At 46.4% G+C, this 23,385-nt stretch overlaps 1 protein-coding gene across 6 annotated transcripts in view; it reads left to right on the forward strand.

Annotated features, from left to right (window-relative positions):
* The window catches only part of LOC115161257 (alpha-1,3-mannosyl-glycoprotein 4-beta-N-acetylglucosaminyltransferase A), a 69,351-nt gene extending 49,045 nt beyond the window's left edge, over window positions 1–20,306 (forward strand). For 3 of the 6 annotated variants that reach the window (XM_029712089.1, XM_029712094.1, XM_029712093.1), the window contains 13 exons: window positions 2,746–2,879; window positions 3,717–3,763; window positions 3,910–4,023; window positions 8,998–9,073; window positions 9,643–9,654; window positions 11,627–11,741; window positions 13,429–13,739; window positions 13,949–14,023; window positions 14,285–14,403; window positions 18,149–18,227; window positions 19,149–19,209; window positions 19,430–19,542; window positions 19,666–20,306. In XM_029712089.1, coding sequence (XP_029567949.1) covers window positions 2,746–2,879; window positions 3,717–3,763; window positions 3,910–4,023; window positions 8,998–9,073; window positions 9,643–9,654; window positions 11,627–11,741; window positions 13,429–13,739; window positions 13,949–14,023; window positions 14,285–14,403; window positions 18,149–18,227; window positions 19,149–19,209; window positions 19,430–19,542; window positions 19,666–19,692 — 1,283 coding nt within the window. In that variant the 3' untranslated portion in view covers window positions 19,693–20,306. The remainder of the gene's footprint in view (window positions 1–2,745; window positions 2,880–3,716; window positions 3,764–3,909; window positions 4,024–8,997; window positions 9,074–9,642; window positions 9,655–11,626; window positions 11,742–13,428; window positions 13,740–13,948; window positions 14,024–14,284; window positions 14,404–18,148; window positions 18,228–19,148; window positions 19,210–19,429; window positions 19,543–19,665) is intronic. The other 3 variants (XM_029712091.1, XM_029712092.1, XM_029712090.1) reach the window with 3 other exon arrangements.
* The last annotated feature ends 3,079 nt before the right edge of the window (window positions 20,307–23,385 follow it).

Below are 23,385 nucleotides of genomic sequence, written 5' to 3' on the forward strand. Positions count from 1 at the left end.
GCTGAAACCTGGTCCCGACAGTCCGACCGCTCCTTGGCGACAACACCAGGCTCCAGAGCATCGAAGCTGTAAAACAGAACAAAAAATCTGAAGACATTACAACCCTGCACAACATCAATTCACCTCACAAGTTTAGATAAGAATAACCTCATAATGAACATGATTTTTTACCTGAAGTGCTGGTACTGCTTGATCTGTGGCAGCTGCCTGAAGTACAGAGTCAGGTGTTGTTGCCAGCCATAGCTTTCCACCAGCACCCTACCATCCTCCAGTCCAACCAGCTGTGGGATGTTGACCCCTGTCACAGTGCTGTCCTTCACAACACCAGCAATCTCAGAAGGTGTTCACTCCGGTCTTAATGAAGGGCTGCTTGATGAGGCCGAAGAACCAGTCGGAGGCAAACTTGGTGTGGCCTGTGATCAGGAAGTGAAGGTCCAGATTGTGGTGGAGCTTGTGCATGGTCCACTAGGCACAATACCAGAGCACAAACTTGTTCTTGTTTTGTCCACTGCAGTATCACAATTCAGGTCCACACGTGTTTTCCCAACTCCGTAGTTGGTGAAGAAATGGTGCATGTAGTTGACGACTGCGCTGCTGCCTTTGCTTGGGCCAGCTCTCTGTTTGATGACTGGTGGATTAGAGTCAGGCGTGTTCTACTGATTGATGCTGAAAGACACATTCCAGATGTATTATTATACAATCGATGCAAAATGGCATTCTGAGAGAACATCACTACACACAGTTCATACAGGTAATGTTAGCTACTGTAGCTAGCCAGCCATCTAATGTCAGCTGGCTAGCTAACAACAAGCTTTAACTAGCAATACAAACCGATTGTCATATCTAGCTAAAGCTAACCAATAGGTTCAATGTTAGCTACCTAACATTAGGCTATAACTAGCAATGCATAATGGCATTCTGAGAAAACATCACTAACGTTACATACACCTCATACACATAACTTAATGTTAGCTAGCAAGCCAGCCACTCAGCTAACGTTAGCAAGCTAACAGCAAACTTTAACTTGGGATATTTTGTTTAGACATGTCACGTTAACGTTAGCTAGTTAAACAATGAACTATACTCCCAATCCATAGAGTAACGTTACTAGCAATACAAACCAGTTGTCATAGCAACCAAATAACGTTAGGTTTAATGTTAGTTAGCAAGCCAGCCACCGAACTCCAGCTGGCTAGCTAACAGCAAGCTTTAGCTTGCAATCAAAACAACTTTCTGACAAAATTAGAAAGGTATAATATCTGAATCTGTAGCTAGATTCTTACCTGTGTACATGGATGAAAGCTTCATGGCAGACTGCAACCCCTTTTATTAGACATCCTCTGTATTGTTTCCGTTTAATTTGCACAGCTTGTTTGGCCCGTTGTTTTCCACTGATTTCAAAACGTGTTATTTTCAGATTGAGAGAGAGAGAGTCAGCATTCGTCGTCCAGAAAGTAGTCCATCACAACTTTTTCCCATTGACCTTTGTCGATAGTGCCTGATAAATTCAGGGCAGCAATGTTATTGAGAGCAGTAGCAACATATTTGCAGTTCTCCATGGCTAAAGTAAAATAAAAAAACTGCAGTAGAAAGGATTATCTAGGCATTATGAGCAGCTCATTTCATAGACCCCAAGATGGAACACCGCAGACCAATCCAAACTCATCTCTCTGCATGTCCAGCCCACTCATTATTTCAGCCAATCATGGCTAGCAGGAAGGTTGCTGCCTTTCTCTGTGGCTAAACCAATTAGGCTCGTAATATAACAATTGTATTCGTATTTACAGATGACATACACGTTTGATATTAAGGCACATGAAAGTTCACATGTTCGAGAAGTCATTTTTGCCAAAAAAACGCATTTTGATAAACAGATTTTTTACGTTTAAAAGGCTCTCCTGTGAAGTCGTGACTTGCGACATACGCCTAGTTTCCTGAATCGGGTCACATTTTACTTCAGATTCTAGTAGAGTGAGGACGGGTGCTGCAGACTGTTCTCGTGCCCTCACCAATTCGTTGATATATATTTGAAGAGGGTGGGGCTTAAGCTGCATCCCTGTCTCACCCCACGGCCCTGTAGAAATAAATGTGTTTTTGCCAATTTTAACCGCACACTTGTTGTTTGTGTACATTGATTTTCTAACGTTGTATCTTTTTCCCACAACACCACTTTCCAACAATTTGTATAGCAGACCCTCAAATTGAGTCAAAGGCATTTTTGAAATCAACAAAGCATGAGAAGACTATGCCTTTGTTTTGGTTTCTTTGTTTGTCAATTAGGGAGTGCAGGGTGAATACGTGCTTTGTCGTATGGTAATTAGGTAAAATGGCAATTTGATATTTGCTCAGTACATTGTTTTCACTGAGGAAATGTAGGAGTCTGCTATTAATGATAATGCAGAGGATTTCTCTCTCCCGTCCCTCTCTCTTTCTCTCTCTCTCGCTCTCTTTCTCGCTCTTGCGCTCTCTCCCCCCAACTCTTTCCCTCCCTCTCCTCTCCCCTCCCTCCCTTTCTTTCATATTTTCTTTCTCCCTCCCACCAGTCTCTCTCTTTCTCTCTCTCCCTCTCCTACCTTTTCCTCAGTTAAACTTCTGCCTTCCATTCATTGAAAATGTTTGTTTTCTTAAAATACAAAGCAACTTAGTTACCACATTTAACACGTTCAGTTCTCAGCCTGTGTGTTTTTGTGTTTCTTCCTCTATGGTCTGACTCTGTTTTTACCTGGGTCATTTCATCTCCCCCAGTCTCCATGGTGATGGGTATTCCTACCGTAAAGCGTAAAGTGAAGTCGTACCTGGCTGAGACGCTGCACTCGCTCATCAACAAGCTCTCACCTGAGGAGAAACATGACTGTGTCATCATCGTCTTTGTAGGAGAGGTGGGGGGAAGCACACACACACACACACACACACACACATCCACCAGGGTTTCTTGCTCTCAAAAAAGAGAGACATTTACCGTCCCCATATGCATTGGGTGCGTAACCTGATTAAGGCGTCCACCCACGGTGCTCAGAAATACAAATCACATTGAGATTATGGTAATTCGTCTATAAGATGTTAGAATAACTGTCCACATTTACTTTTCCTCAGCCAACAAGACCAGTTAACAAACAGCAAAATCAGTAGCGTATGTCAATCTACTATCCCCCATAGTATAAAAGTGTACCTATTAAATTGGTCAGCTTGTCGTTCTCTGCGAGAATGAAATAGCCTATTCCAAACAGACTATGGGACAGTTGTGGGACGATAGATCACAGATTCCTACAACCAGTAGACCTAGGCTACATCAAAACAGTGACACTGATGCAACAGACTTGGATTAGCTAACACAACGTGCCATTGGAACACAGGAGTGATGGTTGCTGATAATGGGCCTCTGTACGCCTATGTAGATATTCCATAAAAAAATCTGCCTGTTCTAGCTACAATAGTCATTTACAACATTAATAATGTCTACACTGTCATTCTGATCAATTTGATGTTATTTTAATGGACAAAAAAATGTGCTTTTCTTGCAAAAACAAGGACATTTCTAAGTGACCCCAAACTTTTGAACGGTAGTGTAGCTCATTCTATTATTCTGCTTTTAATTTATTTTTTTTGTGCCCAAATCCCTGACACACACACACACACACACACACACACACACACACACACACATTCAAACACACACTGTGACATACAAATAATAACATTATTTTCTGTCTCTGTAGACGGACACAGAATACGTCCAAAGCGTGGTGACCGGACTGGAGAAAGAGTGAGTGACCTCACTTCCTGTCCCTAACTTCACACAGCTTCCTGTCTTTGTGATGACTGTTTCCTGTCTGATAATTCCCCTGACGGTTTAGAGAGAACAGAAGGAGAATTAAAAAATGTTTGTGTGTGTGTGTCTGTCTATTCCAGGTTTTCTACAGAGTTCAGTTCAGGTCTGTTGGAGGTGATCTCTCCTCCTGCCAGCTACTACCCTGATCTCAAAGACCTCAAAGAGACCTTCGGAGACTCCAGAGAGAGGGTCAGGTGAGGGGAAACACCCAGTAAAACAGACAACATTTGAACAGGGCTCCAGACTCACATTTCCCCCTGGTGGCACTGCTGACACTAACATTTCAGTTTGAAACGTTTTACTATGAGGAGGTGAGTCTCGCTCATTACAGCAGCCGTCCCCATCAACACAGACAGACAGGCAGGGACAACAGCGGGGCAGACGCTTTTATTTCAGGAATCATGAGGATAATGCACTTTACTGTTTAACAAATTCATGCTTTTATCTGCCCCCAAAATATGATGTTTTGATTGAAGTAACCAGGTAGAATGTGCACCTCGCACCAGTGCGACCGATAAAAAATTGTACTCATAGCCAGTCTGGAGCCCTGTCATCTCCTCTGTCCTGTTCAGTCTGGAGCCCTGTCATCTCCTCTCTCAGTCTGGAGCCCTGTCATCTCCTCTCTCAGCCTGGAGCCCTGTCATCTCCTCTCTCAGCCTGGAGCCCTGTCATCTCCTCTCTCAGTCTGGAGCCCTGTCATCTCCTCTCTCTGTCTGGAGCCCTGTCATCTCCTCTCTCAGTCTGGAGCCCTGTCATCTCCTCTCTCAGCCTGGAGCCCTGTCATCTCCTCTCTCAGTCTGGAGCCCTGTCATCTCCTCTCTCAGCCTGGAGCCCTGTCATCTCCTCTCTCAGTCTGGAGCCCTGTCATCTCCTCTCAGTCTGGAGCCCTGTCATCTCCTCTCTCAGTCTGGAGCCCTGTCATCTCCTCTGTCAGTCTGGAGCCCTGTCATCTCCTCTCTCAGTCTGGAGCCCTGTCATCTCCTCTGTCCCTTTCAGTCTGGAGCCCTGTCATCTCCTCTCAGTCTGGAGCCCTGTCATCTCCTCTCTCAGTCTGGAGCCCTGTCATCTCCTCTCTCAGTCTGGAGCCCTGTCATCTCCTCTCTCAGTCTGGAGCCCTGTCATCTCCTCTCTGTCTGGAGCCCTGTCATCTCCTCTCTCAGTCTGGAGCCCTGTCATCTCCTCTCTCAGTCTGGAGCCCTGTCATCTCCTCTCTCAGCCTGGAGCCCTGTCATCTCCTCTCTCAGCCTGGAGCCCTGTCATCTCCTCTCTCAGCCTGGAGCCCTGTCATCTCCTCTCTCAGCCTGGAGCCCTGTCATCTCCTCTCTCAGCCTGGAGCCCTGTCATCTCCTCTCTCAGTCTGGAGCCCTGTCATCTCCTCTCTGTCTGGAGCCCTGTCATCTCCTCTCTCAGTCTGGAGCCCTGTCATCTCCTCTGTCCCTTTCAGTCTGGAGCCCTGTCATCTCCTCTCTCAGTCTGGAGCCCTGTCATCTCCTCTCTCAGCCTGGAGCCCTGTCATCTCCTCTCTCAGCCTGGAGCCCTGTCATCTCCTCTCTCAGTCTGGAGCCCTGTCATCTCCTCTCTCAGTCTGGAGCCCTGTCATCTCCTCTCTCAGTCTGGAGCCCTGTCATCTCCTCTGTCCCTCTCAGTCTGGAGCCCTGTCATCTCCTCTCTCAGTCTGGAGCCCTGTCATCTCCTCTCTCAGTCTGGAGCCCTGTCATCTCCTCTCTCAGTCTGGAGCCCTGTCATCTCCTCTCTCAGCCTGGAGCCCTGTCATCTCCTCTCTCAGCCTGGAGCCCTGTCATCTCCTCTCTCAGCCTGGAGCCCTGTCATCTCCTCTCTCAGCCTGGAGCCCTGTCATCTCCTCTCTCAGCCTGGAGCCCTGTCATCTCCTCTCTCAGTCTGGAGCCCTGTCATCTCCTCTCTCAGTCTGGAGCCCTGTCATCTCCTCTCTCAGTCTGGAGCCCTGTCATCTCCTCTCTCAGTCTGGAGCCCTGTCATCTCCTCTCTCAGTCTGGAGCCCTGTCATCTCCTCTCTCAGTCTGGAGCCCTGTCATCTCCTCTCTGTCTGGAGCCCTGTCATCTCCTCTCTCAGCCTGGAGCCCTGTCATCTCCTCCCTCAGTCTGGAGCCCTGTCATCTCCTCTCTCAGTCTGGAGCCCTGTCATCTCCTCTCTCAGTCTGGAGCCCTGTCATCTCCTCTCTCAGTCTGGAGCCCTGTCATCTCCTCTCTCAGTCTGGAGCCCTGTCATCTCCTCTCTCAGTCTGGAGCCCTGTCATCTCCTCTGTCCCGTTCAGTCTGGATCCCTGTTTGAATCTAAACAATCACAGGAAGTTTCTCCGCCTTTCATCTTCAATTGGTGACAAACATTGGGAAACTTTCAAATAACGCCCCCACTCCGCCACTTTGGCACCTCTCCAGCCCAGCTCCACTGCTCACGCCCCATTGAAAATGACTTTGTTCTGGCTGTTGTTCGTGGATGTGTCATGTCCGTTGGGCATTGCTAGTGACAGGATGGCGAGGAGAGGAGAGGAGAGAGGGATGAGCGGGATGGAGGAGTGGGCCAGGTACTCAGTATTCCACAGGCATCCCTCAAAGTGAGCTCAAGGTCGATTGCATTCTTCCCTCTCTCTCCCACCCTCCCCTTTTTCTTTCTTACTCTCTTTTCCTTTCTCTTCTTCTCTCTTCCACCTCCTTCTTTTCGCTCTCTCCCTCCTCGCTCTGTTTTATCTCTACCGCTTTCCTCTGCGCACCCTCCCTCTGTCTGATTGATGTTATCATATCATCCCTTCTCTCTCGCTCTTCTAGAAATGGTTTATCGCTTTAATTTCTTCTCTCTCCCTCTGTTTTCTCTGGCTTTCTCTCCCTCTGTCTCTTCCTCCCTCACACTCCATCACTCTGTTTCCCGTGAGAATCAGTGTTCATCCAACGCGACCACACATCTGACAGCATGTGCGTGCTCAGTGGGATTTTTATTTCTTTAAAAAGGCAAGTCAGTTAAGAACAAATTCTTATTTACAATGACGGCCTAGGAACAGTGGGTTAACTGCCTTGTTCAGGGGCAGAACGACAGATTTTTACCTTGTCCGCTTGGGGATTTGATCTTGCAACCTTTCGGTTACTGGCCCAACACTCTAACCACTAGGCGACCTGCTTCATTCTATAGTTAGAGGACTCCTTATATCTCCAGGAGTGATAAATATAATTTTCGTCTTGTTGTTTAGTACTGTCTAGGGCCATCTACTTTTTAAGGGTCCACACCACTCTCTTAATTAAGTATCTTACCTAGTTGTTTTCGGATTATCTCATTTAGCATTTTTGTAGTTCTTTAGTCAAGTATGTGTGTGTTTTCTGTACCTGTTCGCTCCTCTCACTGCAGGATTTACAGACACTCCCCACCCCTTAGCTGCAACCCTTCTAATTTAATGTACCCTGCGTGCACAACCCATGTGGAATTCCTGGAACTGCTGCTCTGCGGTCAAGAACGCTGAGTCCATCTCAGCCTATATTGCCCTTCAGTTCCTAGACTTTTTGGCCCTGACGGAGACATGGATCACCCCAGAAAACCCTGCTACTCCAGCTGCTCTCGCTTCATCTGACTAAGTTTCGACGTACTTTTAGTACTGGTGTCCCCCAGGGCTCGGTTCTAGGCCCTCAACTCTTCTCTCTATACACCAAGTCACTTGGCTCCATTATATCCTCACTTGGTCTCTCCTATCATTGCTATCTGGATGACACTCAACTACTTTTCTTTTTCCACCCTTCTGACACCCAGGTGGCGACACCCATCACTACGTGCCTGCAGATATCTCAGCTTAGATGACGGCCCACCACCTCAAGCTCAACCTTGACAGGACGGAGCTGCTCTTCCTCCCACTGAGGGCATGTGTCCCCCCTCCCAGAGTGCAAAGAACCTTGATGTGACCCTGGACAACACCTTGTCGTTCTCTGCAAACATCACAGCAGTGACTCGCTTCTGTAGGTTCATGCTCTACAACATCCGTAGAGTACGACGCTACGTCACACAGGAAGTGGTGCAGGTCCCACAGGAAGTGGTGCAGCTTCCATCTGGACTACTCCATCTCGCTGTTGGCTGGGCTCCCGGCTTGTGCCATCAAATCCCTGTAATTTATCCAGAATTCCGCGGCCCGCCTGGTGTTCAATTTTCCCAAGTTTTCTCAAGTCACCCCGCTCCGCCGCAAACTCCACTGACTTCCAGTCAGTAGCTTGCATCCACTACAAGACTTGCCTATGGGGCAGGAAGAGGAACCTTAAGACTATGCTCAAACCCTACACCCCAACCCAAGTACTCCGTTCTGCCACCTCTGGTCTGTTGGCTCTCCCACCCTACGAGTAGACAGCTCCCGCTCAGCCCCGTCCAAGCTCTTCTCTGTCCTGGCATCCCAATGGTGGAACCAGCTTCACCCTGAAGCTAGGACAGCAGAGGCCCTGCCCATCTTCCCAAAACATCTGAAACCCTACCTCTTCAAAGAGTATCTTAAATAATCCCACAGCACCCCCCACGTAACCCCTCATCAACCACACATCCAACCCCCCCCCAACAAAAACACTTGCCTTTCCTGAACTAACGCTCACACTTTTCCCCCTTAGTAGCTGTGACTTTGCTGATAGCTGCATTATTGAGGAACATATACCTACTATGACTGAGATATGTGGTTGTCCCACCTCGCTGAATGCACTAGCTGGAAGTCGCTCTGGGTTAGAGAAGCCTTTATTCATCCCACTGCCCTCACATCAGAAATGTGTTGATGTTCGTTCTTTCTCTCTCTCTCTCTCACAGTGTTTGAACTCAGTCTGATGTTGCCTGTTGTGTGTTGCCCTTTGTAAGCACTATTCTTTTTCAGGGGGCTTATTGAATATTAATGAGAAGCCCCCTGGACTCCCTGCTGCTGGAAAGGTGGAAAGATTAACACAACTGTGTGTGTGTGTGTGTGTGCGCACGCCTCTGAGTGCATGGTGAACAGAGCTCATTAGAGCCACTTACAGCAGGAATTGACTGTACCTACTGCCCACCTGCTGTGTGTGTGTGCCAGCCTCAACACCTGCTGTCAGGCAGTGATGTGTACACCTGCTCCCTCCAGCCACCATGCATCAGTCATTTAGCAACAGGGTAGGAGGAAATGATTCCTAATCGTGTGTGTGTGTTGTAGATGGCGGACCAAGCAGAATCTGGACTATTCCTTCCTCATGATGTATGCTGTGAGCAAAGGAGTCTACTATGTCCAGGTATGTACGTTCTTGGAACACACACGCACACACATTCCGCCCCTAGCCCTATTAAAACTGCGTTCCCATGGCAACATGTTAGAATGTGCCCGGCAGGAGCAGTATGTGTCTGGGGCAGAGTTGTAGTACACCTAGTACCAACACACACACAGACTTACTTCAGCATCAGAGGATGCGTTACCACGGAAACAGTGATGAGTCTGCAATTTGGAACAATACATGCCCAATTTGGGCATGTTCTTTACATCAAACAAGGCCATTTGCAATTGTGTGTGGGTCAGAAGAGCATGACGGAGAGAGATGGAGTTGCCTGCTCTTTTGTCAGATTTGGGCAGTATTTTCTCCTCCTTGATCAGATCAGAGCTACTGTGATACTGTACTGGTTGTTCTGTCTGTTATATCATACCACCTGCTGATCCCTCCCTCATTCCCAGAGACCACAAGCATACATAGATATAATGAGCTACCACATCTCATCTTCTGTTAACCCCATCTGTCCTTTGTTTGTTTGTTTGTTTGTGTTCTGGTTGATGTTTTAATGTTCCATTCTGTGTTGACGTTGTCGCCAGGGGATGACAGAGGTACTGACTTCTGTCATTAACACTGTGTAGTTGACTTTACTGTTGTAGGCCATAGACATCATAGTGCCTATAGAATGTACACAACCATAGACCTTATGTACAGTACATTCAGAAAGTATTCAGACCCCTTGACTTTTTCCACATTTTGTTACGTTACAGCCTTATTATAAAATGGATTGAAAAAAAATATATCATCATCAATCTACACACTATGTTTTTAGATTTTTTAGCAAAGAAATTAAAAACAGAAATACCCCTTTTCTATGAGACTCAAAATTGAGCTCAGGTGCATCCTGTTTCCATTGATCATCCTTGAGATGTTTCTACAACTTGATTGGAGTCCACCTGTGGTAAATTCAGTTGATTGGACATGATTTGGAAAGGCACACACCTGTCTATATAGCAGTTGACCGTGCATGTCAGAGCAAAAACCAAGCCATGAGGTTGAAGGAATTGTCTGTAGAGCTCAGAGACAGGATTTGTGTCGAGGCACAGATCTGGGGATGGGTACCAAAAGATTTCAGCAGCATTGAAGGTCCCCAAGAACACAGTGGCCTCTGTCATTGTTAAATGGAAGAAGTTTGGAACCACCAAGACTCTTCCTAGAGCTGGCCGCCCGGCCAAACTGAGCAATCGCGGGAGAAGGGCCTTGGTCAGGGAGGTGACCAAGAACCCGATGGTCACTCTGACAGAGCTCTAGAGTTCCTCTGTGGAGATGGAAGAACCTTCTAGAAGGACAACCATCTATGCAGCACTCCACTAATCAGGCCTTTTAAGGTAGAGTGGCCAGATGGAAGCCACTCCTCAGTAAAAGGCACAACAGACCGCTTGGAGTTTGCCAAAAGGCACCTAAAGGACTCTCAGACCATGAGAAACAAGATTCTCTGGTCAGATGAAACCAAGATTTAACTTTTTGGCCTGAATGCCAAGCATCATGTCTAGAGTGGCTTTTCCCTGTGGCTCAGTTGGTAGAGCATGGTGTTTGCAACGCCAGCATGGTGTGTGCAATGCCAGGGTTGTGGGTTCGATTCCCACGGGGGGCCAGTACAAAAAATTACTAAAATTAAATAAATAAATAACAAAAAATATGTATGAAATGTATGCATTCACTACTGTAAGTCACTCTGGATAAGAGAGCTAAATGACTAAAATGGAAATGTAGAGGAAACCTGGCACCATCCCTACAGTGAAGCATGGTAGTGGCAGCATCATGCTGTGGGGATGTTTTTCAGCAGCAGGGACTGGGAGTCAGGATCAAGGGAAAGATGAACAGAGCCAAGTACATAGAGATCCTTGATGAAAACCTGCTCCTGAGCGGACCTCCAACTGGGCCGAAGGACAACGACCCTAAGCACACAGCCAAGACAACGTAGGAGTGGCTTCGGGACAAGTCTCTGAATGTCCTTGAGTGGCCCAACCAGAGCCCAGACTTGAACCTGATCAAACATCTCTGGAGAGACCTGAAAGTAGCTGTTCAGCAACGCTCCCCATCCAACCTGACAGCTTGATAGGATCTGCAGAGAAGAATGGGAGAAACTCCCCAAATATGCCAAGCTTGTAGCATCATACCCAAGAAGACTCAAGGCTGTAATCGCTGCCAAAGGTGTTTCAACAAAGTACTGAGTAAAGGATCTGAATACTTATGTAAATGTGATATTTCAGTTTTTCATTTTTAATACATTTACAATAATTTCAAAATAACTGTTTTTGGTTTGTCATTATGGGGAATTGTGTGTCGATTTTATGAGGGGGGATTTTTGTATATTTTTTGGCTTTAACGTAAGAAAATGTGAAAAAAGTCTGAATACTTTCTGAATGCACTGTACACAGCCAGTGTTTCTGTAGCCGCTATGCACAAGCTTAGCTCAGTGAGAGGGACTTGTATGGTGTTATGTTTGTCAGCTGTACCCCTGCAAGCCTCTCACCTCACCAGTCTCTCTCTTTCTCCCTCAACACACCACCTTCACCTCAGTTGGAGGATGACATTGTGGCCAAACCAAACTACTTTGCCACCATGAAGAACTTTGCGCTACAGCTCTCCTCTGAGGACTGGATGATCCTTGAGTTCTCCCAACTCGGCTTCATCGGTAACGCACATGAACACACACACATGTACACACACACTTGCACAGTCTGAACATTTAGCAACCCTTTCTTTGCATGGGCTGCGTCTCCATCCACTGCATGCGCCGATGTCGGCCTACCACATATGTGGTGGAAGGTGGCAGAGCTACAGCGCTACAGTGTTTGTCAAACCAGGAGCCATTTTGAAAATCGGCCTTCTAAGAAATGTCTGTACTGTCCGAACGGTTCATGCTGTAAACGAATGACATCACCATCGAAAGCAGAGACGATCACGAACACGTTGTTTTGCCCTACGACACCCACAAGCCTCACAAAGCTCGTCTGAAACTAACCCGGTACCAGTTAAAAATATTCATGGCAGTACTTCAGTGCCAACGTTAAAAAAAGGGGTTAAAGCTGCAATATCTATCTTTTTGGGCATCCTGACAAAATTCACATAGAAGTCTGAGTTATAAAGATCTGTATTCTCATTGAAAGCAAGTCTAAGAAGCTTGGCAGGTAGCCTAGTGGGTAGAGCGTTGGGCCAGTAACCGAAAGGTTGCTGGATCAAATCCCTGAGCTGACAAGGTAAAAATCTGTTGTTCTGCCCCTGAACAAGACAGTTAATCCACTGTTCCCCGAGCTCCGATGATGTGGATGTTGATTATGGCAGCCCCCCCCCCCCCCCCACACACCTCTCTGATTCAGAGGGGTTGGGTTAAATGCAGAAGACACATTTCAGTTGAATGCATTCAGTTGTACAGCTGACTAGGTATCTCCTTTTGCTTATTTTCTTTGTACAGCAGCTTCAAACAGCTGAAAATACAATATTTTTGGTTATGGAAAATATATTTCATAGCGGTTTCGACGGTACAATGATTATCTACACGACTGCTTGTTTTGTCACATAAATTGAAATTAGGTGAACTATTAGAACTATTACAATATTTGCAACCAGGAAATGGCACCACAAAAAATCATAAAAATAATTTCCTGAGATTTGGTATATATCTCAGATATGGGCTGACACTTCAAAACATTTTTTGACTATCGTTTTTTTCCCCCATGGATGAATATGTTATTCAATGTGTTTCTATGGGCTAATAGCAGTAAGGCCAAATTCAATGTTTCATCAAATAATCAAATAGCTTTGTTTGACCATATTAAAACAATTCCATATGTTAGCTTAGTAGAAACCTAGACCCTTAGACTCCATGGGGTTATTAACGAACACTGACTGTCAGCTAAAATTACGGAACATCAGCAAACATCAGGAGGCTTTTAGAGTGTAAAAAAAAAGGTTTGAGTGGCCGTCCCACTTAACATACAACTTCTATGCGCTGTCTTCCACTCTCCATCTCGCTATCGATCCCCCAACCTCCCCCTCTCCCTGTTTCACTCCCTCCTCCTTCTCCTCTCCCTCTCTCTCCCCATCGACCTCTCCTCTGTCAACTTCTATGCGCTGTCTTCCACTCTCCATCTCGCTATCGATCCCCCAACCTCCCCCTCTCCCTGTTTCACTCCCTCCTCCTTCTCCTCTCCCTCTCTCTCCCCATCGACCTCTCCTCTGTCAACTTCTATGCGCTGTCTTCCACTCTCCATCTCGCTATCGATCCCCCAACCTCCCCCTCTCCCTGTTTCACTCCCTCCTCCTTCTCCTCTCCCTCTCTCTCCCCATCGACCTCTCCTCTGTCTCCCTCCCTCTCTCAGGTAAGATGTTCCAGGCTCCAGATCTCAACCTCATAGTAGAGTTTATCCTCATGTTCTATAAGGAGAAGCCCATTGATTGGCTACTGGACCACATCCTCTGGGTCAAAGTGTGTAACCCAGAGAAAGACGCGGTACGTAAAAACCTGTGTGTGGGGAGGGGGTATCTTCAACTTTTTTTCACCATCTACCCTTTCTTCCTGCAGAAGCATTGTGAGAGGCAGAAGTCGAGTCTGCGTGTGCGGTTCAGGCCCTCTCTTTTTCAACATGTGGGGCTGCACTCCTCTCTGGCCGGAAAGATCCAGAAACTCACTGTGGGTCCCAAACCTCTCATCCTCTCTCTAGTACCCTCCGTCTCACCCAAGATCACTCTCTCTGCATCAGCCTTTTACCATATGTCCAAACACCACCTCCATCTACCCAAATATCTCCTCAACCCACCATACTAGGCCATGCTCACTTCCCCCTGGTATGACCACTTCCGGTCATCTATGCTGCTGTCTCACTTCCACTTCCTGTTTAGGATAAGGACTTCCTGAAGCCCCTGCTCCATAAGATCCACGTGAACCCGCCTGCTGAGGTGTCCACATCTCTCAAGGTACAGCACCTTTAAATCACCCTCACAGACACCTTTCTGGCTTTACCTTCTTATGAGTTGAAAAATATATATTCTTTTAAAGCCTGATTCACCATTGGCTTTTTATTTCAAAATGTAAGGTAGTACGATATTATTGTTTGATATAGTTATTTTTGAAGTATACTGAGATGTTTTGAATGCATTCAGCTGACTGCTGTGCTCCGCTGTGCTCCGCTGTGCTCCGCTGTGCTGTGCTGTGCTGTGCTGTGCTGTGCTGTGCAGGTGTACCAGGGCCACACTTTGGAGAAGACCTACCTGGGAGAAGACTTCTTCTGGGCTATCAATCCTACTGCTGGAGACTACGTCCTCTTCAAGTTTGACAAGCCCATCAACATAGAGAGGTGAGGAGGGACATGGAGCTGTGTGTGTGCAATTCTGAGGGAAAAGGGATGTCGTGCCATACACACAATCTTCCTCTTCCACAAGCTTAAGCGTGCCTTTCTGGGGCTCAGTGTCTGCTAATGAGGATGTTCTAAAATAAGAACTCCCAGGACACCCTGGGTGATTCACAGAAAGGGTTGGAGGGAGAAGGAAAGCACTAAGAAAGAGAGGTGGTGGAGGAAGGAGACAGAGATGAGGTGATGTGGATGGAATGGGTGAGTAGAAAGAGGCTATAGAAGTGTTAGAGAAGTCAGGGAGCTTCAGGGTGATTGACTAAGAGGGAAAAGAGACCAACTCATCATTCTGTTTCATGTGTAGTGTTTCTGTTTCATGTGTAGTGTTTCTGTTTCATGTGTAGTGTTTCTGTTTCATGTGTAGTGTTTCTGTTTCATGTGTAGTGTTTCTGTTTCATGTGTAGTGTTTCTGTTTCATGTGTATCAAATCAACATTTTATTTGTCACATGCGCCGAATACAAGAGTGAAATGCTAAACCAACAATGCAGTTTTGAGAAAATACCAAAATAAAGATAACAAATAATTAAAGAGCAGCAGTAAAATAACAATAGCGAGGCTATATACAGGGGGTACCGGTACAGAGTCAATGTGCGAATGTGCGGTGACACCGGTTAGTCGAGGTAATATGTGAAAAAATAAAAAGTAAAACCTTTATTTAACTAGGCAAGTCAGTTAAGAACACATTCTTATTTACAATGACGGCCAAACCCAAACAAATTGTGCGCTGCCCAATGGGACTCCCAATCACGGCCGGTTGTGATACAGCCTGGATTTGAACCAGGGTGTCTGTAGTGACGCCTCAAGCACTAAGATGCAATGCCTTAGACCGCTGCGCCACTCGGGAGCCCTACATGTTGGTAGAGTTATTAAAGTGACTATGCATAGATAATAACAGAGAGTAGCAGCAGCATAGAAGAGGGTGGGGGGGCAATACAAATAGTCTGGGTAGCCATGTTCAGGAGTCTTATGGCTTGGGGGTAGAAGCTGTTTAAAAGCCTCTTGGACCTAGAGAGAACAGTCTATGACTAGGGTGGTTGGAATCTTAAACAATTTTTAGGGCCTTCCCCTGACACTGCCTGGTATAGAGGTCCTGGATGGCAGGAAGTTTGGCCCCGGTGATGTACTGGGTCGTACGCACATACCAGGCAGTGATGCAACCCATCAGGATGCTCTTAATGGTGCAGCTGCAGAACCTTTTGAGGATCTGAAGACCCATGCCAAATCTTTTTAGTCTCCTGAGAGGGAATAGGTTTTGTCGTGCCCTCTTCACGACTATCTTTGTGTGCTTGGACCATGTTAGTTTGTTGGTGATGTGGACACCAAGAAACTTGAAGCTCTCAACCATGCTCCACTGCAGCCCCATCGAGGAGAATGGGGGCGCGCTCGGTCCTCTTTTTTCTGTAGTCCACAGTCCTCTCCTTTGTCTTGATCACGTTGAGGGGGAAGTTGTTGTCCTTGCACCACACAGTCAGGTCTCTGACCTCCTCCATATAGGCTGTCTAGTCGTTGTCTGTGATCAGGCCTACCACTGTTGTGTCATCGGCAAATTTAATGATGGTGTTGGAGTCGTGCCTGGCTGTACAGTCATGAGTGAACAGGGAGTACAGGAGGGAACTAAGCACACACTCCTGAGGGGCCCCCGTGTTGACGATCAGCGTGGCGGATGTGTTGTTACCTACCCTTACCACCTGGGGGCGTCCCGTCAGGAAGTCCAGGATCCAGTTGCATAGGGAGGTGTTTAGTCCCAGTGTCCTTGGCTTAGTGCCCACAAAGCTCATCACTATGGTGTTGAACACTGAGCTGTAGTCAATGAACAGCATTCTCACATAGGTGTTCCTTTTGTCCAGGTGGGAAAGAGCAGTGTGGAGTGCAATAGAGATTGCATCATCTGTGGATCTGTTGGGCCGGTATGCAAATTGGAGTGGGTCTAGGGTTTCTGGGATAATGGTGTTGATGTGAGCCATGACCAGTCTTTCAAATCATTTCATGGCTACAGACGTGAGTGCTACGGGTCAGTAGTCATTTAGGCAGGTTACCTTAGTGTTCTTGGGTACAGGGACTATGGTGGTCTGCTTGAAACAAGTTGGTATTACACACTCAGACAGGGAGAGGTTGAAAATATCAGTGAAGACACTTGCCAGTTGGTCAGCGCATGCTCGGAGTACACGTCCTGGTAATCTGTCTGGCCCTGCGGCCTTGTGAATGTTGAACTGTTTAAAGGTCTTACTCACATCGGCTGCGGAGAGTGTGATCACAGTCGTCCGGAACAGCTGATGCTCTCATGCATGTTTCAGTGTTACTTGCCTCGAAGCGAGCATAGAAGTGATTTAGCTCGTCTGGTAGGCTCGTGTCACTGGGCAGCTCTCGAATGTGCTTCCCTTTTGTAGTCTGTAATAGTTTGCAAGCCCTGCCACATCTGACGAGCGTCGGAGCCGGTGTAGTACGATTCAACCTTAGTCCTGTATTGACGCTTTGCCTGTTTGATGTTTCGTCGGAGGGCATAGCAGGATTTCTTATAAGCTTCCGGGTTAGAGTCCCGCTCCTTGAAAGCGGCAGCTCTACCCTTTTAGCTCAGTGCGGATGTTGCCTGTAATCCATGGCTTCTGATTGGGGTATGTACGTACAGTCACTGTGGGGACGACGTCACCGATGCACTTATTGTTGAAGCCAGTGACTGATGTGGTGTACTCCTCAATGCCATCGGAAGAATCCCAGAACATATTCCAGTCTGTGCTAGCAAAACAGTCCTTTAGTTTAGCATCTGCTTCATCTGACCACTTTTTTTTATTGACCGAGTCACTGGTGCTTCCTGCTTTAGTTTTTGCTTGTAAGCAGAAATCAGGAGGATAGAATTATGGTCAGATTTGCCAAATGGAGGGTGAGGGAGAGCTTTGTACGCATCTCTGTGGTCAAGTTTTTTTCCCTCTGGTTGCACATTTAACATGCTGATAGAAATGAGGTAAAACTGATTTAAGTTTCCCTGCATTAAAGTCCCCGGCCACTATGAGCGCCGCCTCTGGATGAACCTTTTCCTGTTTGCTTATGGCGGGATACACCTCATTGAGTGCGGTCTTAGACAGCTACAAAAAATACAGATGAAAACTCTCTAGGTAGATAGTGTGGTCTACAGCTTATCATGAGCAAAACCTTGAGTCTTCCTTAGATATCGCGTATATTTGTTTACAAATATACATAGACCGCCACCCCTTGTCTAACCAGAGGCTGCTGTTCTATCCTGCCGATGGAGTGTATAACCTTCCAGCTGTATGTTATAAATGTCATCGTTCAGCCACGACACAGTGAAACATAAGATATTAGTTTTTAATGTCCCGTTGGTAGGATATACGTGCTTTTAGTTCTTCCCATTTATGTTTCTGTTTCATGTGTTTTGTTTCGGTCTGTCGCAGCCAGTGACCTCTCGTGTTTGTGTCTGGGCTTGATTTGCACAAATTAGTCAGCCAGGGTACCATTATACGGATGACATTTCATTATCAGCTGTGTGAAGGGTCTCGTGTGTGTGTGTGTGTGTGTGTGTGTGTGTGTGTGCACCACCGCTACCACAGGCTTGGTTTAAACATGTCAGATGTGTCGTTACAGAAAGCACAGCAAAGTGTGTGACAGGACAGTGTTATGTGTAAGCAAGGTGTGAGTTTGCATATTCATGAGTGTGACATGTTATGTGATTGGCAGGTTCCTGTTCCGCAGTGGGAACCAGGAACACCCTGGGGACAGGATAGAGAACACCACTGTAGAGATACTGCCCTTCTCGGTAAGACGACATCATTCAGACAATGCAAAGACATCATTCAGACAATGCAAAGACAACATTCAGACAATGCAAAGACAACATTCAGACAATGCAAAGACAACATTCAGACAACACAAACACTACATACAACAATGCAAAAACAACATTCAGACAACACAAAGACAACATTTGGACGACACAGTGTGCAATAATGATAATGTCAATAGTCAGGGCACTTGTTTCTGATTGGTTTATTGACCCACCATCACTCAAAATGTCTGTTAGTTATTGATTGGTTATTGACAGGATCATGAGCACAGCCTGCTCCATTCAATATCACTACCAGAGGCGGGAGATAAGCACTGTGAGGCTGCTGAGGGGAGGCTGCTGAGGGGAGGCTGCTGAGGGGAGGCTAGTGAGGGGAGGCTAGTGAGGGGAGGCTGCTGAGGGGAGGCTGCTGAGGGGAGGCTGCTGAGGGGAGGCTGCTGAGGGGTGGCTGCTGAGGGGTGGCTGCTGAGGGGTGGCTGCTGAGGGGAGGCTGCTGAGGGGAGGCTGCTGAGGGGAGGCTGCTGAGGGGAGGCTGCTGAGGGGAGGCTGCTGAGGGGAGGCTGCTGAGGAGGCTGCTGAGGGGAGGCTGCTGCGGGGAGGCTGCTGCGGGGAGGCTGCTGCGGGGAGGCTGCTGAGGGGAGGCTGGCTCATAATAATGGCTGGAACGGAGTAAATAGAATGTTATCAAACACATGGTTTCTATGTTTGATGTCTTTGATACCATTCCACTAATTCCACTCCAGTCATTACCATGAGCCCGTCCTCCCCAATTAAGGAGCCACCCACCTCCTGTGGTGTGCATTATACTGTATGTTAGTGTTAACAAGGCTCTCTACCTACCTAGTGTGTGCATAACATTACCAACATAACCACAACATGTGTCTGTGTCTGAAGGAAACTGGACCGAAGTCCAAAGAGAAATACAAGCGAACTGATGACCGCTTCTACAGAATCGGTGAGTAGCCCTGTACCAACCCTCGTATTCCGTTACCTTAGAACACATACACAGCCTGATCAGGTTACCCAGTCTCATGCCACAGACTGATACACAGTGTACAAACTGCCTGTCCAAAGGTCCTCAATCACATCTCTCCTCTCCTCTCTTCTCCTCTCTTCTCTTCTCCTCTCTTCTCTTCTCATCTCTTCTCCTCTCCTCTCCTCTCCTCTCTCTCTAGGTCAGTTTGAGAAGGGTGTGGCTGAGGGGGCTGTAGACACCTCCTTCAACCCAGTGGTGGCGCTGCGTCTCTCTGTCATCAAAGACTCAGCTGTCTGGGCCATCCTCAGCGAGGTCAGCCAATCACACGCCATCATCTGTCCTTTAATATTTTATGTCATGTTTATATTCTACCCAGCAGAATGTTATCCTGTATAACGAGAGCTGTGTGTGACGTGTCTGTGTGTCTCTCTGTAGATTCACATAAAGAGGAGAGCAGGCTGACATAAAGCGGGGGGCCACATCAATCCTGGGCCCCGGGGTGCTCGCAGACGCACCTAAAACTGACTGACCAGGGGCCTTCTGCCACCTAGCAACCAGCAGTGACATCATCAGAGCGCACCAGAGCCGCTCCTCTCAGGGTTTCTAAGGGCGCTGTCACTCGATTGCTTTCTCTCTATTTCTGCCTATCCTTTCCTCGCTCTCTCACTCTCTTTTTGCGTGAATGTGATTACTACTGTACAGAAAAGAGACAGATATAAAATATCAGTCATTTGGTGTGTCCGGAAGAAATCCGTTTCCAGCTCTCACTGTCGAGGTAACGCCGATGGCTTGTGACTCGGAGAGACACACCTCAGCTGATCTGAGAGGCTGATGTCACCAGGACGCTGGTGTTGTACATGCTGCTCTCTGCTCCATGTGCTCTTCATCTCCGCCTCTCTGATCTGTTCCACTGAGGTATTGCACTCACTAGAGCCATAGTAGAGCCCCCTGCTGGTGACTGAAGAATGGCTCCATCAGCCTCAACAACCTGTTGCTTTTTGTTCTTTTCCACAGAGTTGTGTGTTTTAGGTAAACAGCAGGTAATAAATAGACAAACAAGTTGTCAGTCTTTCTTATGGTGAAGATAACTGCCTTTATTACTTCCTTCTTTTGAAGGGGATTACAATGACGATGGCAAACAAAGTGGAAACTAAATATGGTTCCCCATCTTTAAAGTGACAGGTCTGCCAAACTATGCCCTGGGTAGAAGTCACCCATTGGTGCAGATCTTGGATCAGCTTGCCTTGCTCAAGTCTCAACCCAAACCATTCTGGGTAAAACACCTGAAACCTACCTAAGATCTGTGTCTGGGGCAGTTTCATCCAGTGGAGGCGGCTGAGGGGAGGACAGCTCATAATAATGGCTGGAATTGAGCAAATGGAATGGCATCAAGCACATGGAAACCATGTGGTAACCATGTGTTTGATGTATTTGATACCATTCCACTGATTCCACTCCAGCCATTATCATGAGCCTGTCCTCCCCAATTAAAGTGCCACCAACCTCCTGTGGTTTCATTTTATTCCATGAAAAATCTTTGTGACTGAAGGAAACCACATCTATCTCTCTACTTCCTGTTTGACAGGAAGTCAGTCTGAAAGACCTCTACTGTCCTTTAAGTGGTAAACCAATCAGACTTTGGCCTTGACTTTGCTCACCTGAAGGGATGTATTGCTATATTCATTTTATTATTATTATTATTATTATTACTACGACAATGACGACGTATGAAGGTGACTTAATTTATTTAAAATAAATCTTTAATTTGTACAAGAGGTTCAAAGAAAAAAATTGTTTATGCTACGGTAGTTGATGTTTGTGTGTTCTTTTTGTTCCCGAAACGAGCTGCTTGGTATTCCATGTTGTCTTGTCCTCTGGTTGGTTGAGATAGAGGTTGAATCTAACTGCTGGTCCAGAGTCAGTTTTTGTATAACATTTCTCAGATGGTCCAAGTTAAAATGAAGGAGAGCTGACATCAGAACAGGCCATAAGCCAGAGATCCTAGCTGAGGTTGTGCTAGATCCATACCCATGTGCCTTAAAGTCCTGCTCCTCCATAATGAGTCCGGAGCAGGACTTGCCTTCATTCACTCCCTTCCCTCTACCCTACATAGAGGGTGTTGACTCTTTTGAAGGGGTTTGATTACGTGATACAGGATTTACAGATGACAGGGGTAGCGGTTCCTCCATAACTCGCCACCAATTGTACAGTGTGACTCATGTTTACCATCAGCAATGGGGGATGGTAAACACTTCATTACATTTTATTTTGATGACTTCACTATATTGAATTTATATATTGAACAGATGATCAAATGCTATTTAGAACGTTGCACTGAGTTTTCAACTTACAGTTTTGAATGTTCCATTCTTTTTCTTTCTTTTGCTGGGCTTTCATTTACCATCTCCCGTTGGTGATGTCATTTTACACTTCTGACATCATCAGTGAGTTCTACCCCATGTGACATCTGATTCTGTCCAATCATTCAATTGGAGACTGCTGGCAGTGGTTAGACAGGATGTTGCATTTATTCTATGTGCCATCTAGTTGCAGACGGATGCATGCATACCAGTGGAGGCTGCTGAGGGGAGGACGGCTCACAATAATGTCTGGAACAAAGCAAATGGAATGGCATCAAACAGCTAGAAACCATGTTTGATACCATTCCACTAATTCCGTTTCAGCCGTTTCAGCCGTTACCACGAGCCCGTCCTCCCCAATTCAGGTGACATTAACCTCCTGTAATGCTCACAGCCACGCTCCCCTGGGGGAGCATCTTGTCTACTCTGATTGTAGCTATACAGAAAAGCAATTTGCATTGCTCTTTGATGCATAGGTTCAGGATAGGTCAAAATGTTTTTTTTTTCATGAGAAATGTTTATACAATAAGAGATTTTATGAAGATTTAGTATTTCGATCAAAATTCCATCCACGTGAGAGAAGATTGTGATCGGTTTGATTGGGAGTGCTATTTTAAATGTCAAAGATGTGCGTGCATGCATGTCCAATTCTAAATCGGCCCCTACATCACAGCACTTAATGTTGATCTAGTAGGGTTGGACAACTACAGTATAAGGAACAAATCCCAGCTACACTATCAGAGGGCAAGCTGGTGCCTACCCAATCCTTTAAATAAAAACTGGTGGATTTGGGCAACACTTTCGAAAGCGGGCCACTTTGTACCAAGTTTGCTTGTCTGTAAATGTCCTTTATTTATTGTGTGATTGATTGATTGGTCAACTTTTTGAATGGAGCTGGCCCCTCCCCTGAGCCCCCTGGTCAAACCAGACCCTCTCGCTCACACCTGGGCCTTTATTTAAAGAGTGCAACGGATTAGAACCTTCAGATAGAAATCTATTCTGTAGATCCGATATGATTCTCTGTGTAGAAATGGGAATCGTGCCAGATCTATACATTACATTTCTATCTGCAACGCTCTAGCGAAGGATTTGCAACCTCCTGAATTAACCTCTTAAGGTGGAGGACGGCTTGAGCAGAGGGGAACACAAACTGTGTTTCTCACTAGTTTAAAGGGGCTTACTTCCATCCTTTTTTTGTGCCCTTCATCCACGCTTATCTAAGATTGTATAGAAAAGCAATATGGAGGTTAGCCTATTATTGAGTTGCTTGCCTAGACCCTAGAGGTAGATGAAAGATAAGAGACAGCAAGACTATTAAGACAGTCAGGCTCACCCCACCCCTGCCTGCTTCCACCTTCTCTGTTCTCCCCATCAGGTCATGTCATGTGCCTTCATTAGTATATCTGCCTCTGATGATTTTGACATGGATTTACATGGACATCGTTGAAATAAATCATAATTGTTGATACAATTCACACCCATCTGTTTTCTGCTTTGGTTTCATTATTTCACATAATTCACTGTCTGATGGGCGAATGCCTCATTTCCATCAGCCACACATTCCTATAGAGCCAACCAGCTGGGTTCAAAATAAATCAAGAGATGGCATCAACATGTTGGAGTTGCTGCAGGATCTATGGAAACATCCTTGCCGTCGTGCTTCTTTTGATGTTGTGCTGAGAGATAAGCTTTGAGCGGCACCTAGCGGTATACTTGAAAAAGTACATGTTAAAAATCTCCTAATTTCGCTGAAACGTACAAAAACTACAAACACTCCCAGCATGCATATAGTTCA

The sequence above is a fragment of the Salmo trutta genome, chromosome 24 (genome assembly GCF_901001165.1).
Source record: "Salmo trutta chromosome 24, fSalTru1.1, whole genome shotgun sequence".
Taxonomy (NCBI): domain Eukaryota; kingdom Metazoa; phylum Chordata; class Actinopteri; order Salmoniformes; family Salmonidae; genus Salmo; species Salmo trutta.